The 12,803-nt window shown below is 39.1% G+C and overlaps 1 protein-coding gene across 1 annotated transcript in view; it reads left to right on the top strand.

Moving 5' to 3' along the window:
- ATRN (attractin) overlaps positions 1-12,803 on the top strand; it is a 253,540-nt gene that overhangs the window by 127,650 nt on the left and 113,087 nt on the right. Inside the window, exons 17-20 of the mRNA XM_037898359.2 lie at positions 207-392; positions 2,340-2,573; positions 4,022-4,159; positions 10,213-10,306. Of these exons, the coding sequence (XP_037754287.1) occupies positions 207-392; positions 2,340-2,573; positions 4,022-4,159; positions 10,213-10,306 (652 nt within the window). The remainder of the gene's footprint in view (positions 1-206; positions 393-2,339; positions 2,574-4,021; positions 4,160-10,212; positions 10,307-12,803) is intronic.

The raw sequence follows: 12,803 nt of genomic DNA on the forward strand, positions 1-12,803 counted from the left end.
AACAAAAAAAAAAAAAATCCAGTATTCACCCAGCTCTAGTATATTTGTCACACTGAACTTCCCAGTTTGGCTAGTTGACAAAGAGCGATTCACCTCAATTTTTTTAAATTGTGCAAATGAGCAAGGGCCTGTAATTTACTACCATAAAATAGAATATTGTGTAATCTGTTTTCTCATGTCATTGAGTGTTGTTTCTTAATGCCCAGCTAACCACAGTGCCAAGCAATGTCGCACGCCCTGTGCCTTGAGGACGGCGTGTGGAGAATGCACGAGTGGCAGCTCTGAATGCATGTGGTGCAGTAACATGAAACAGTGCGTGGACTCAAATGCTTACGTGGCCTCTTTCCCCTATGGCCAGTGTATGGAGTGGTATACCATGAGCAGTTGTCCACGTGAGTAATTTCCTCTGTACCTGGAAAGATGGTCTAAGAAAGCTTGGCTTAGATAAATTGCTAACAAATTTCATGTGACAAAATCATAAGCAGTTACATAGTGTTAGAAAAATCACAGATCCCTGATTGGATGAGCTTTACAAATGTAAGGACTAATCCTTGAACATGCTATGTTTCATGGACGGTGTTGAGCAGGATTGTGCCCTAAAGTATGGCTCTAACCTGAACAGCAAATAACGTAAGCTCTCAAATGGGGTTATGAAAACTCAGTTTTTTCAGGAAGAAAACATATCCAGTATTTTTTTTCAGAATTTTTTCAGTTTTTCAACTTGTCATTCTGAAATGTTTAAATTAGCAAAATGTATGTAAAATATTTTTGCTAAGTTAGAAGTATTCATTTCTAATTTGATCTGTTATTTAAAAGGAGAGCTATTCTAAAAGTTAAACAGCAGTGAGGAGAACATCAAGGTTCTCGTTTTGTGTATTTTGAAACCATAAAGAGGTTATAGAATTTTGTAGGAGCCTCGTGGGAATGGGGGTCTGGGTAAAGTCATTGGTAATAGAGACTGGTGTAGCTGGGGGAAATGAATTATCATTAAATATTTGAGGGGGAAATTAGGGGGCTGAGTTTGCTAGAATCTAGAAACTGCTGGAAGCTGGTCAAGAAATCTGATGATATGGTTCTGGATGAAGCTGACTAGCATCTTATTTTTCATTCTACAGTATTTTATGCAATAGGTTGTTTCTTTTCATTCTCTCTTCAGTGAATATGAAAATTGCTTATAAACACTGTACAATGATTAGTTTTGAATTATTAATTCATAAACAGATAGCTGGTATTTTACTCCACATGCCTGAAGTTGAAGGAAGTGATAGGAGATGTGATTGAATGGAGCAAAGTAATAGAAGCATATTGTTCTGCCTCTAAAGTCAAAATGCAAACACTGCCAAGAATTCAATAGTTAAGATAGAAAGACATTATATTCCTCTCTGAGTACAGAAAATCTTCCTTCATTTGTTCAGGATCAAATCTGTGATTGAATGAAACTGTGTATTGAAGCAGAATAGCACAACATTGAGGTTGCTCCTGCAAATAAGACAAATTCTAGGTCATCACGGAAACAGTCCCACTTATTACAAGGAACTGAGGAATAGCTAACGGGTGTGTGGAATTTACACCCTAGCTCAGCAGGATGCTGGGCTTGAGGGATCTTCATATGCCCCCTAATTGTTGAGTTTGCTTTAGAATGTTTTGCGTCTGCATGGTGCTGCACTCCATTTCTACCAAGTGGTTCTGTGGAGACAGTAGACTGAGGACAAATTACCTTGATAACCCCTTCTTTCTAATTTAGGTTTATATTTGATATAGAAGCATGTAATATAAACTGTATATGGTGCATGTATAAATAAAGTGGGGTACATCTCAGTAAAGATTTGAAACAGGTCATTGGTTAATCAAATTAAAACTGTTTCTTTCCTTCATTTGGAGACCATGTATTTCATGTTTCTAATATTTTATTGTAAATAAGACAGTTATAATTCAAATAGTTAATTGAAAACATTCAGCAAAATTTTAGTGTGCACTGTTTAATTTTTAGAAAGGGACTGGGTGTTTTTCTGCTGTTTATTGGCTTTCTCTGTAACTGGTTAAATGATTTAGACTCTGTGCCTTACTTCACCAATTTGGATAACAGGCTGTTTTTTGTTTGTTTGTTTAGTCTGTAATAAAGTTTAAAAGCAAGCTTTGAGATTGTCGGATTAAGTACACTAATAGAAATTCATGAAAATACATCTGTTTATAAATGTATTAGAATAAATGTTGATTCCAACTTGTAAGGGTCAGTCTCAAGATCAATAAAAGGCATATGAAGATTCTTATTTCAAATATTGTCTTATATTGTGAGGTATCCAATGGTTTATTTTACCATTTGACATTTATTTTCAAAGCTGCAAACTGTTCTGGCTACTGCACATGTAGTCATTGTTTGGAACAGCCTGGCTGTGGTTGGTGTACGGACCCTAGTAACACAGGAAAGGGGAAATGCATGGAGGGCTCCTACAGAGGTCCAGTAAAGATGCCATCTCCACCAACAACAGGAAAATACTACCTGGAACCCATCCTTAATGTCAGCATGTGTCCAGCAGAGAACAAATACAACTGGTCCTTTATCCAGTGTCCAGGTAACTGAGCAGAAGTTTTTTTTTAATAATTGAAACACTTCAGAGGTCATAAAACTTAGACTATGTCTACACTGGCAATTGAACGACAAAACTTTTGTCTTTCAGAGGTGTTAAACCCTCCCCCTCCACCCAAGACAAAAGTGCCAGTGTGAATGCCGCTCGTTGGGACTAGAGGTTTTTTGTCGGCAGGAGAGCAGACAAACAGCGGCTACACTGCGTGACTTTTAGCGGCACAGCTATGGTGACACAGCCATGTCACTAAAAGGGGTGAAAGTAGTAATAAACTCTTACTGGTACAGGGGCCTGGCTCCAGGCCCCCGGAAGGGGCAGGGCCTCGGGTGGAAGGGGCGGGGCTGCAGCCGTCAGCCTCCCCCAGCCAGCCCATCTGTGCTGCCTGGCCCGTGCCGCCTTGGGCTCCGGCGGCGATTTAAAAGGGCCCGGGGCTCCAGCTGCTGCTGCGGTGGTGGCGGCCGGGAGCCCTAGGGCCTTTTAAATTGCTGAGCCCGGGGAAGCTGCCCCTACCCCCGCCCCCTGTGTCGGGATCCTACCAGCAGGGCCGCCAACCTAAGGAGGGTTCTTTGCCATGGCAGCACTTTAACGTTGCTGCCCCTTTTGCCACCCCCTCCCCGCTGGCCGTTGGTGGCCCTACCAGCAGGGCCGCCGACAGCGGGAGGCAAAAGGGGCAGCGACAGTGCTTTAACATCGGCTGGTATGGGCTGGTACCGGCTTCTTCCTGGTACGCTGAACCGTACCAGCCCACTTTCACCGCTGCTAAAAGCTGTGTAGTGTAGACATAGCCTTAGACTCCAGGTGAAAGACCAAATGCTTAAATGATTGCAGAACTTAATTTCCTGTTACTAAATGAAGAGAAAAAAAGTGAAATATGCACAAAGAATGTAAATTTGATTTTGAAAAGGAAGGAGTCCACAGTCAGACTACAGCATTTTAGTCTTTATATTAATCACTTTTGAGTATATTTAAACAGGAAAAATGAATGAAAATAAGAAGAAATGCAGTTCTGGTTTTCTAAATAAAATATTCAGTTGACTATTAGCAAGGCCCAGTTTCTTATGCAGCACATTTACGTTGAATTATCTAGTGAAGATCCCAGAATTATGTGGACTGCCTGCCTCCCTCCAACCCCATGAACCTCTCCCTATTGTTAATTCCAGTCCAGTCAGAGCAGTGTTTCTGTTGTATACTTTGGTAATCAATTTATTTTATACCTCTCTAACATTTTATATTTGAACAGTCATCTTCGTGATGATCTCAGATGTCGCGGCCCATAGCATGAGAACCAGGGTCTCTTTGCAATTCAGAACTTGCATGAGGTAGTTCCATTCGTAAAGTGATTAAACTGCTAACCCAAAATGCAGATCAGGTTCTTCAGACACTCTATGATACACTACATTTGAGCACAACTACCAAGTATCTCTTTGTTTCCTCAGCCTGCCAGTGCAATGGGCACAGTAAATGTGTAAATGAAAGCATCTGTGAAAAGTGTGAGAACCTGACAACTGGCAAACACTGTGAGACTTGTATATCTGGCTACTATGGAGATCCTACTAATGGAGGAACATGCCAGTGTAAGTGAAGTCTTAAATCTGTAGTATAATCAAATCTCGGGGGTTTTATACTGCAGCTTATCACCATAATATCTGAGTGCAAATCAGATCCCTCTTAGTGTATATCAGCTAATGTATTGCATTTATTACATACCCAAACTACACTAAAAGAACATTAAGGTTGCAAAGCCAAGCTCTCAAAAACTAGGAAATGCCAGGATGAAGGCTGTCTGTGCAACATTAATTCAATCCTCCTGTGCATATGCATTATGGGAGAGTCTTGTCAAACATCACATAAGTCTGTGGCAAAATGAGGGGTAGAACTCATGCTGTGTGCTGAATGAGACGGGATTTCTGTGGAGACAAAAATAGCATGGGAGTATGTAATTTTAAAAAAAACTTAGCATAACAAATAGGCCCAAGAGGGCCAAATTAAGCTTGTACAGACTTCCTGACTGTCGTTAGTTTTGCTGAGGGGAAGTCTGTTGCTGGAAATATCTTCTTACACATGAGACATACTGCTTGAGTTACCTTAAATCAAGATTAGATGTCCTACTAAAAGAGATGCTCTAATTTAGCCAAAGTTTTGGGCACAATACAGAAATCACTTGATGAAACTTTGTGACCTGTGTTATTCAGGACATCTTATTCGATTATCATAATGATCCCTTCCATCTCTAAAGCCTATGACCCATTGCGGATAATTTAAAAATTCCATGGTCCTTTTTTTTAAAAGGAGTAGTATTAATCCCAGTGTTTTGGTAGCAAATCAAGCTGGAATTTGCCCTTTACCATACAATATCGAAGTTCTTCCTTTTGTTTTAGTTAGACACTGTATTCTTTGCTAACTGTCAGACTGCTTTCAGAGTAGCAGCCGTGTTAGTCTTATTCGCAAAAAGAAAAGGAGGACTTGTGGCACCTTAGAGACTAACAAATGTATTTGAGCATAAGCTTTCGTGAGCTACAGCTCACTTCATCGAGTGCATCCGTAGCTCACGAAAGCTTATACTGAAATAAATTTGTTAGTCTCTAAGATGCCACAAGTACTCCTTTTCTTTTTGTCAGACTGCTGTGCATTGTTAAAACGTTGCCATATTTCACTGCAATTTCAGTGGTGGAGTAAGTGAAACCCCCTTGGAATTGCATTTAAAATTGAAAGATTCTTTGGGGGGTCCTTAAGAAAGAAAAGCTTTATAAAAATATATGATACTGTTAGCCAAAATTGGTATTTTTGATAAACAGGTATTGGCAGTACTGGGAAATGAATATGGTAGGCATGATGTTATATACTTAATACAACGTAAAACCATGTAACATCTATGTGAATTATTAATGCTGGTATTTTTAAACTGACTTTACATAGGGTGCCTTGAGGTACAGAGTTATGAGTGGCCCAAGCTATGCAATGAATTGGAGAGTGAGCTGGCAATAGAAGGCATGAATTTTTACTCCCAGCATTCAGTTCTAAGTGGTGGATTACAGTGTGTCCCTGTGACACAGAATGTGACATAGAATAAGTTACTTTTTGGGGGGTCAGGGAGGGTCCAGCCTGTTTATCTGAGCATGATACAGAAACAGTTTGTTGTTGCTCATGTGTTGTATGACTCTTTTGCTTCTGTGGCGCCAACTACGTCAACCATTTCTCCTGCAACATCGTGCCATTGGTGAAGTTCTTCTGAGCTGAGACCCGGAACAATGAGATGGTTGTCCTGGCCTTGGCCTGCATCATCAGTGTCAGGTCCTTGCTGATCTCTTTCCTGTACACCTTGGTGTACCTGTGGCCTGGGCCAAGGTATTCTGATCAGCAGGACAAAGCTAGTTCCATGCTGTACACTCTGATTATTCCGCTGCTGAAAGCCATGATCTACAGCCTAAGGAATAATAGTTTAAAGAGGCACAGAGGGGAAGGCTTCCTGTCACAGTCTGTGGTTAGCATCCTCCCACCCATCCGTACCTCCAGAGAACCTCCCCCAAGCAGAGTTTTCTATAACACATAAAAAGAGAAGAGCCAGAGACTCAATGACCTCCACTAGGGACTTGGCTAATGAAAGTCTGTCAAAGGTGGAAAGCACTGAAGCAGAGATTTTCAATGGACCGAAGGGAGTTAAATGCTCAAATCTGTTCATATGCTGTGAGAGTGGAATGTCTTTCTCTCTTAGTATCCTTATAAAATCCCAAACCAAATTCTATTCAAAGGTATGGAAAATGCTGGAAACCATGCTAAGTATTAATAGGTTAGCAATTAACATTTAATCCATAGCTGATAAAGCTAGTAGGTAATGTCAGAAGAAAAAAATTACTGTAAGGTATTTGGCCAAGTTTTTAGTTTACCCTCATTCTTTCAGTATCTACTGTGAAGGTGAACAAAACAGTTCGACCAATGAGGGCTAGCCTGGATTATAGATGGAGACCAGGGAGGCATGGCTACATCCCATGGTGCCAGAGCAATTGCTAGCCAGTTGTAGCTGTTTTTTGTTGGAAAGGCTGCCACTGGTGAATTCCTAGAGTTCGTTACAGGCACTGGATTGGCTGGTGTGTACCAGGAGCAGTCTTCTGTTATCTTAACCCTTTACGCTGCCTCCTTTTTTCTCCTCTGGGATTATTTGGGTATTAATTCCTCTTTGTTCTGTCTGTATTGATCAGTTTGTTGCACCCTGTGTTTCAGTCACAGTCTTTGGGGGAGCGTGAATACTTGGAAGCAGTTGTGTGTTCACCAGCTATTGGTGATGATTGTGTTTGTATGGTATGATTAACATACATATGATTTACAGGATTGCAACTTTAGTCAGTTGGTTCTGGTAGTATGGCATAGCATGGGTTAGATTCCCCCTGAAATGGGATAAAATTAATGTCAGAGGGATGGCAGGGTTGGTGTTTCCAACTTTCCCAAGGATGGAAGCTGGAAAAAATCCTTCATTCCTGTGAATTGAACTCTTGTATATGACTTGGTGGCTGACTTGTGCATTGGTCTACATAGAACTGTGATCAGGTCTTGGAATAGTTGTAGGCTTCAGAATAATGTAGGCTTTTTGACCCTAAAAATGTTGGCATACTTGGAATTTGAGTGACAAAAAGTGTGAGAAGGTGACAGCAAAAAGTGGGGGTAGCTGAGGTCTTCCCCTTTTTCCTTCTTGCCAAGATAGGTTGCTTTAGGATGCTGCTGTTTTTAAGGTTTAATAAAGCTATGGCCACTTGGTCGAAAGAGAGTTCTTTCCCCTTTTCTTATTGGCCCCTTGCCATTTGCAATATCAGAAAGACAATAACCAGATGCTAGCTAATTCCCGCCTCAGCAGCTGCTTTTTAAAAATAGTGTTGTCCTGTGTAGAACAGAGCATTAATAACGAAGCGCAGAAAATATAACCAATCGAAACGCAAAAATAGCAGTCAGGGAGCTTTCTCTAGTTTATCCAGTATTTCTGAATTGTCCGATGGAACTTTCACATGAAGAAATATTAGTGCTAGATAAAAATACTATTTGGAAGAAAAGAGAAGGCACTGTTAGCCCTGAGATCAGATACATTTCCTCTCTGGTGATGATTCTAAAAGGGTGCTGCCTGGAACACTTGCTGGCGGTCCACAGGCAGCTGGTTGGTGATAGGGTGCTGCACTTACCCCTGTGAGTTGCTAAATTGCACTGAAAGACAGCTAAACTACATAAATCCTTTTCCATGCAAAGGGTGCAGTAGCTGCCACTGAGATGTTATACAGTCATGAATGAGGAGGGAGTTTGCCCTCATGACAGTGAATAAGAATGGAGGTGGTCCCTGAGATAATCCTCTGTATTTTGCAGTCTGCACTGTGGAAAAAGCCTGAGGAACTCTGCTCTATGGGAGTGCTAATCTATAGTCCATAAGTTGTTTTGGCTTTTATGAGGTCCTCAGCGGATAAAAATTGACTATTTAAAATAAATAAAATGCATGTTTTTAAATCAAATTGGATTTTCCAATTTAAATTAAATGCAGGAATTAAAAAAAAAAACTATGAAAAAAATGGGAATTGGCATCGTCGTCCTATGTTAAGGCCAAAATGTATTATAATCTATCATTTAAATTAAATACAAGAAATAATAAGCAGTACATGTTTTCTGCCAAGTTTTAAAGAAAATCAGACTGCTCTGCTGGTGGAAGTCACTGGCTAAGTACCTGAAACCAGAGTTTGCTGAAGTGTTAAATCAGTGTTGGACAGCAGTACCCTTGTGTTCAGGTGCAGAGAGAACATTTTCTTTTCAGTTTATTCAACTAGTTCAGTTTAATAACTAGTTCATTCAAAGTTAAGAAACTAATTGGGAGTTGAAAAAGGAGGTAAGTTTTTTTTTTTATCTTCTTTCAAACTATGGATAGATGTGAGAGGAGGAGATCTGCTTCTGAAATCTTGAAGGACAGGGTGACCAGAAATAATCAGTTCAGTTTACTGATTATAGATAATGCTTCTTTGGTTTAATAAGTCAGTTAGTTTTAAATACAAAATATGTTTTGGTAAACTTTGATATTTTTTTCGAACGTATCCAGCACATTTAAGCTTGTTTTATTGAATTAAAGAGAATCAACCTTTGAAAAATAACTAAAAAGTACGAATGCAAAAGGCAATTAAAATCAGTGATTTAAATCAAGGTTTTCTGCTTGCTTATTTAAATCATGATTAAAATCAGTGATGTAAATTGCTCTAATTTAAATCAGTCCTCCCTGATAAGGTAAAATAATTTACAGCAGGAGGCTGAAGAATCTGCTTTTATACTCCTAGAAGTGTCTAGTTCAGTACTTCTTCAGAAGCCATGTATGTTCCCCTTTCACACACATTCCTTGTGAAGATACAGGGCATGAGCCTGCCTTTCAGTCCTTTGGTTGGACAGCTCACAAAAGGAATCTAGGCACCATATGAAAGGAACTTTGATAGCCTTTCATCTAATTTTCATCTAGCATCCAGAAGGATGTTGATAAATTGGAGAGAGTTCAATGAAGAACCGTGAGAATGATTAAATGATTAAAGAAAACATCCTTTATAGCGATCGACTCAAGGAATTTAATCTGTTTATTTTAACAAAGAGAAGGTAAAGGGGCGACTTGATTACAATCTGTAAGTATCTACATGGGGAACAAATATTTACTAATGGACTCTTCAATCTAGCAGAGAAAGATATAACATGAGCCAGCGGGTGAAAGTTAAAGCTAAACAAATTCAGACTGGAAATAAGGAATACATTTTTAACAGTGAGGCAATGGAACAACCTACAAGGGGCCAGGGTGGATTCTCTATCAGGACGTTTCTCTGAAAAATATGCCCTATGAATTATTTTTGGGGAAGCTCTCTGGCCTGTGTTATATAGGAGGTCAGACTAGATGATCACAATGTTCCCTTCTAGCCTTGGAATCTATGAACCTTTGAATTATATTAAATTAACTGCAAAGAAAAAATTTCTTGTACCTTTATTACTCCTTTATGAATAAAGACGTCAGAGTTTTTTCTGCTTGTTTAACATTGGAAATACTAGGAATATCAAGTCTTCGTTTTTCCTGGAGAAACCTTCAGCTCCCAAAGAAGAGGTAGAAGTGTTGAATTGTTCACACAGAGCTTTTCTCCAAAATGTTTGTCAGGAGTTTGAGTAAAATAGGTATTAATATTGTTTTTTGGTATTGTAAATATAGACCAGTTCCTCCCTTTTTGAATTTTCATTCCCTTGTGATATCATCACATTAGTACACCAGTTCTTCAAAGTGTCATCCAGCAGAAATGGGGCAGTTGAGGATTCATATATTTATATATTTATTTTGAGGCCAGAAGGGACCATTTTGATCACCTAGTCTGACTTCTTGCATAACAGAGACCAGAGAACTTCACCCATTGATTTCTGTATATGGTGATACTTTTAGTGTTAACCCCACCCCCAAAAAACATAAAACAAACCAAAAATCTGATTTTGAGGTCTTTAAGCATCATAAACAAGCAAATGGGCACAAGTACATTTTTGGTTTGTAGTTCACCTTTAACACATCTCAGTTCTCTGCCTAAATGTTTTAATCACTGTAAACAAATCTGTCCATACTGTTTTACTCAAAACTACTTTATCTCCTTTACAGCTTGCAAGTGTAATGGTCATGCCTCTATCTGTAATACAAATACAGGAAAGTGTTTCTGTACTACCAAAGGAATTAAAGGAGATGAGTGTCAACTGTGAGTTGCCATTTCTTATAAATATTTGCTATCCAAAGACTGTACATAATAAAGTAATTCTAAATAATGAAAAATGTATGTATTTAGTATGGCATTAAACATTTCCCAGTGCTGACATTTAACTAACTTCACCATCAATGAAATCAGCAGTAGTTTTTATATTGTGGTAGTGAGCAAAATGGTTTTCTCAAGATTACTATATTAAGAGTTTATCAACTGAGAGAGAACATTTTATACAGATTTTAAAAGATGAAAAGTAAGATTTTTTTTTTTCAAAATTTACGTACCGCTGCACATATTCCTATTTAAAAAAAAAAATAGATGTGAACTGACATTTTTAGGGCACTCTGTTTAAGCAGTTGCTGCAGGGGTGGAGAGTCAATATATAGGAAATATAGATAAATCTGAGGTAAGTGTTCAAATCTCTTTCAAAAAACTCTTTTTTTAAAGGAGCACAATGAGGTATAAACAGTCACAAAGTATAAGTGTAGAAAAAGTTTTTATAAAACCCTACTCTGCATCTGTCTTATCTGTTTAGATTTTAAGCTCTATGGAGCAGAGACTGTCTGCTGTTGTGTTTGTACAGTGCCTAGCACAATGGGACCCCCCCATTCTTAAGCACTACTGTAATCATAGAAATATGGAGCTGGAAGGGGCCTTGAGAGATCATCAAGTCCAGCCCTGTGCACTGACTCATGACCAACTAAACCTACACCATTCCTGTCAGGTGGTTGTCCAACCTGTTCTTAAACCTCCAATGATGGAGATTCCACAGCCTCCCATGGAAGCCTATTCTGGTGTTTAACTATCCTTAGAGTTAGAAAGTTTGTCCAAATATCCAACCTAAATGACCCTTGCTGCAGATTAGGGTCATTACTTCTTGTCCTTCCTTCAGTGGACATGGAGAATAATTGATCACTGTCCTCTTTTCATACCAGCACATACTTGAAAATTGTTATCAGGTCCCCGCTCAGTTGTCTTTTTTTCAAGACTAAACATATCTAATTATTTTAACCTTTCCTCAGTCAGGTCAGTTTTTTAAAACCTTTTTATTATTTTTGGTAGCTCTTCTGTAAACGTTCTCCATTCTCCCCTCCCCCTTTTTCTTGAAATGTGGTGCCCAGAAGGGATCAGTACTCCATCTGAGGCCTCACCAGTGCCAAGTAGAACGGGACAGTTACCTCCCATGTCTTACACACTACACTCTTGTTAATGCACTCCAGGATGGTATTAGTCTTTTCTGCAACTGTATCACTTTGTTGACTCATATTTAATTTGCGATCCCCTACAGCCCCCAGATCCTTTTCTTCTGTACTACCACCTGGCCAGTTATTCCTCATTTTGTAGTTATGCATTTGATATTTACTTCCTAAGTGAATTACTTTGCACATGTCTTTATTCAATTTCATCTTGCGGATTGCAGACCAGTTCTTCATTGTATCATGCTTGTTTTGAGTTCTAATCCTGTCCTTCGAAGTGCTACGTTGGTGTCATCAGCAAGTTTTATAAGCATACTCTCTGCTCCATTATCCAAGTCATTAATAAAAATATTGACTAGTACTGGACCCAAGACAGACCCCTGTGGACCCCACTAGATATGTCCCCCTAATTTGACAGTCCTATACTTTTGGGTATAGTCTTTTAACCAATTGTACACTCACGTTTTAATAATTCCATGTAGACCACGTCCGTAGTTTGTTTGAGAATGTCATGTGAGACTGCGTCAAAAGCCTTACTAAAATAAAAAAAATCGTCTGCTGTTTCCTCCTTATCCATTGGGCCAGTAGCCTATCAAACAAATAAATTAGGTTGGTTTGGCATGATTTGTTCTTGAGAAACCCAGGCTGACTATTCCTTGCAACCCTGTTATCTTCTGGGTGCTTACACATCGATAGTTTAATAATTTGTTCTGGTATCTTTCCAGGTAATGAATAAATAATAATATAATAAATACGATTAAATATGAAAACACAACCTAATAGAAATGTTTCCATTGCAATGTTTAGGAAAATAAAGTCAATGCAAAGTTTATTTTTGAAGGATTACTAACATGAGTAAAGGTTAACAGGATTAGGCCCTAGTATGGCAGAATTGAAGGCTATTCTTTATTTGGCTGGAGTTGCTTAATGGGGTACATGTGTGAAGAACTATTAAACTAATTTCAAGCAGAGAGTATTGCTTCTTTTGAGTAATGTTCTTGTGTACGTTTCACTTTATGTGTGCATGTGCCCCTGCACCTTTGATCCGAGATTTTTGCTTGCGGTGCCTGTTCTGCCTGCATATGTGCCCTACACATCCTCTTGTCCTGTACCGGGGCTATATAGGGCTGTACGGGCAAACCGCCCTCAGTTCCTTGTCAGCCACCTCCCATCAGAGACTGAGGTATAGCGTGTGCCTGTTTGCTGTATGCCTATTTTCCCCTTTTATTAGTGTTTATGCTTTATAATTAGTTCTTATTAGTTGTAGGTTTAGTGTCTTATACTTGGAACATCTATTC

Source organism: Chelonia mydas, chromosome 4 (genome assembly GCF_015237465.2).
Source record: "Chelonia mydas isolate rCheMyd1 chromosome 4, rCheMyd1.pri.v2, whole genome shotgun sequence".
NCBI lineage: Eukaryota > Metazoa > Chordata > Testudines > Cheloniidae > Chelonia > Chelonia mydas.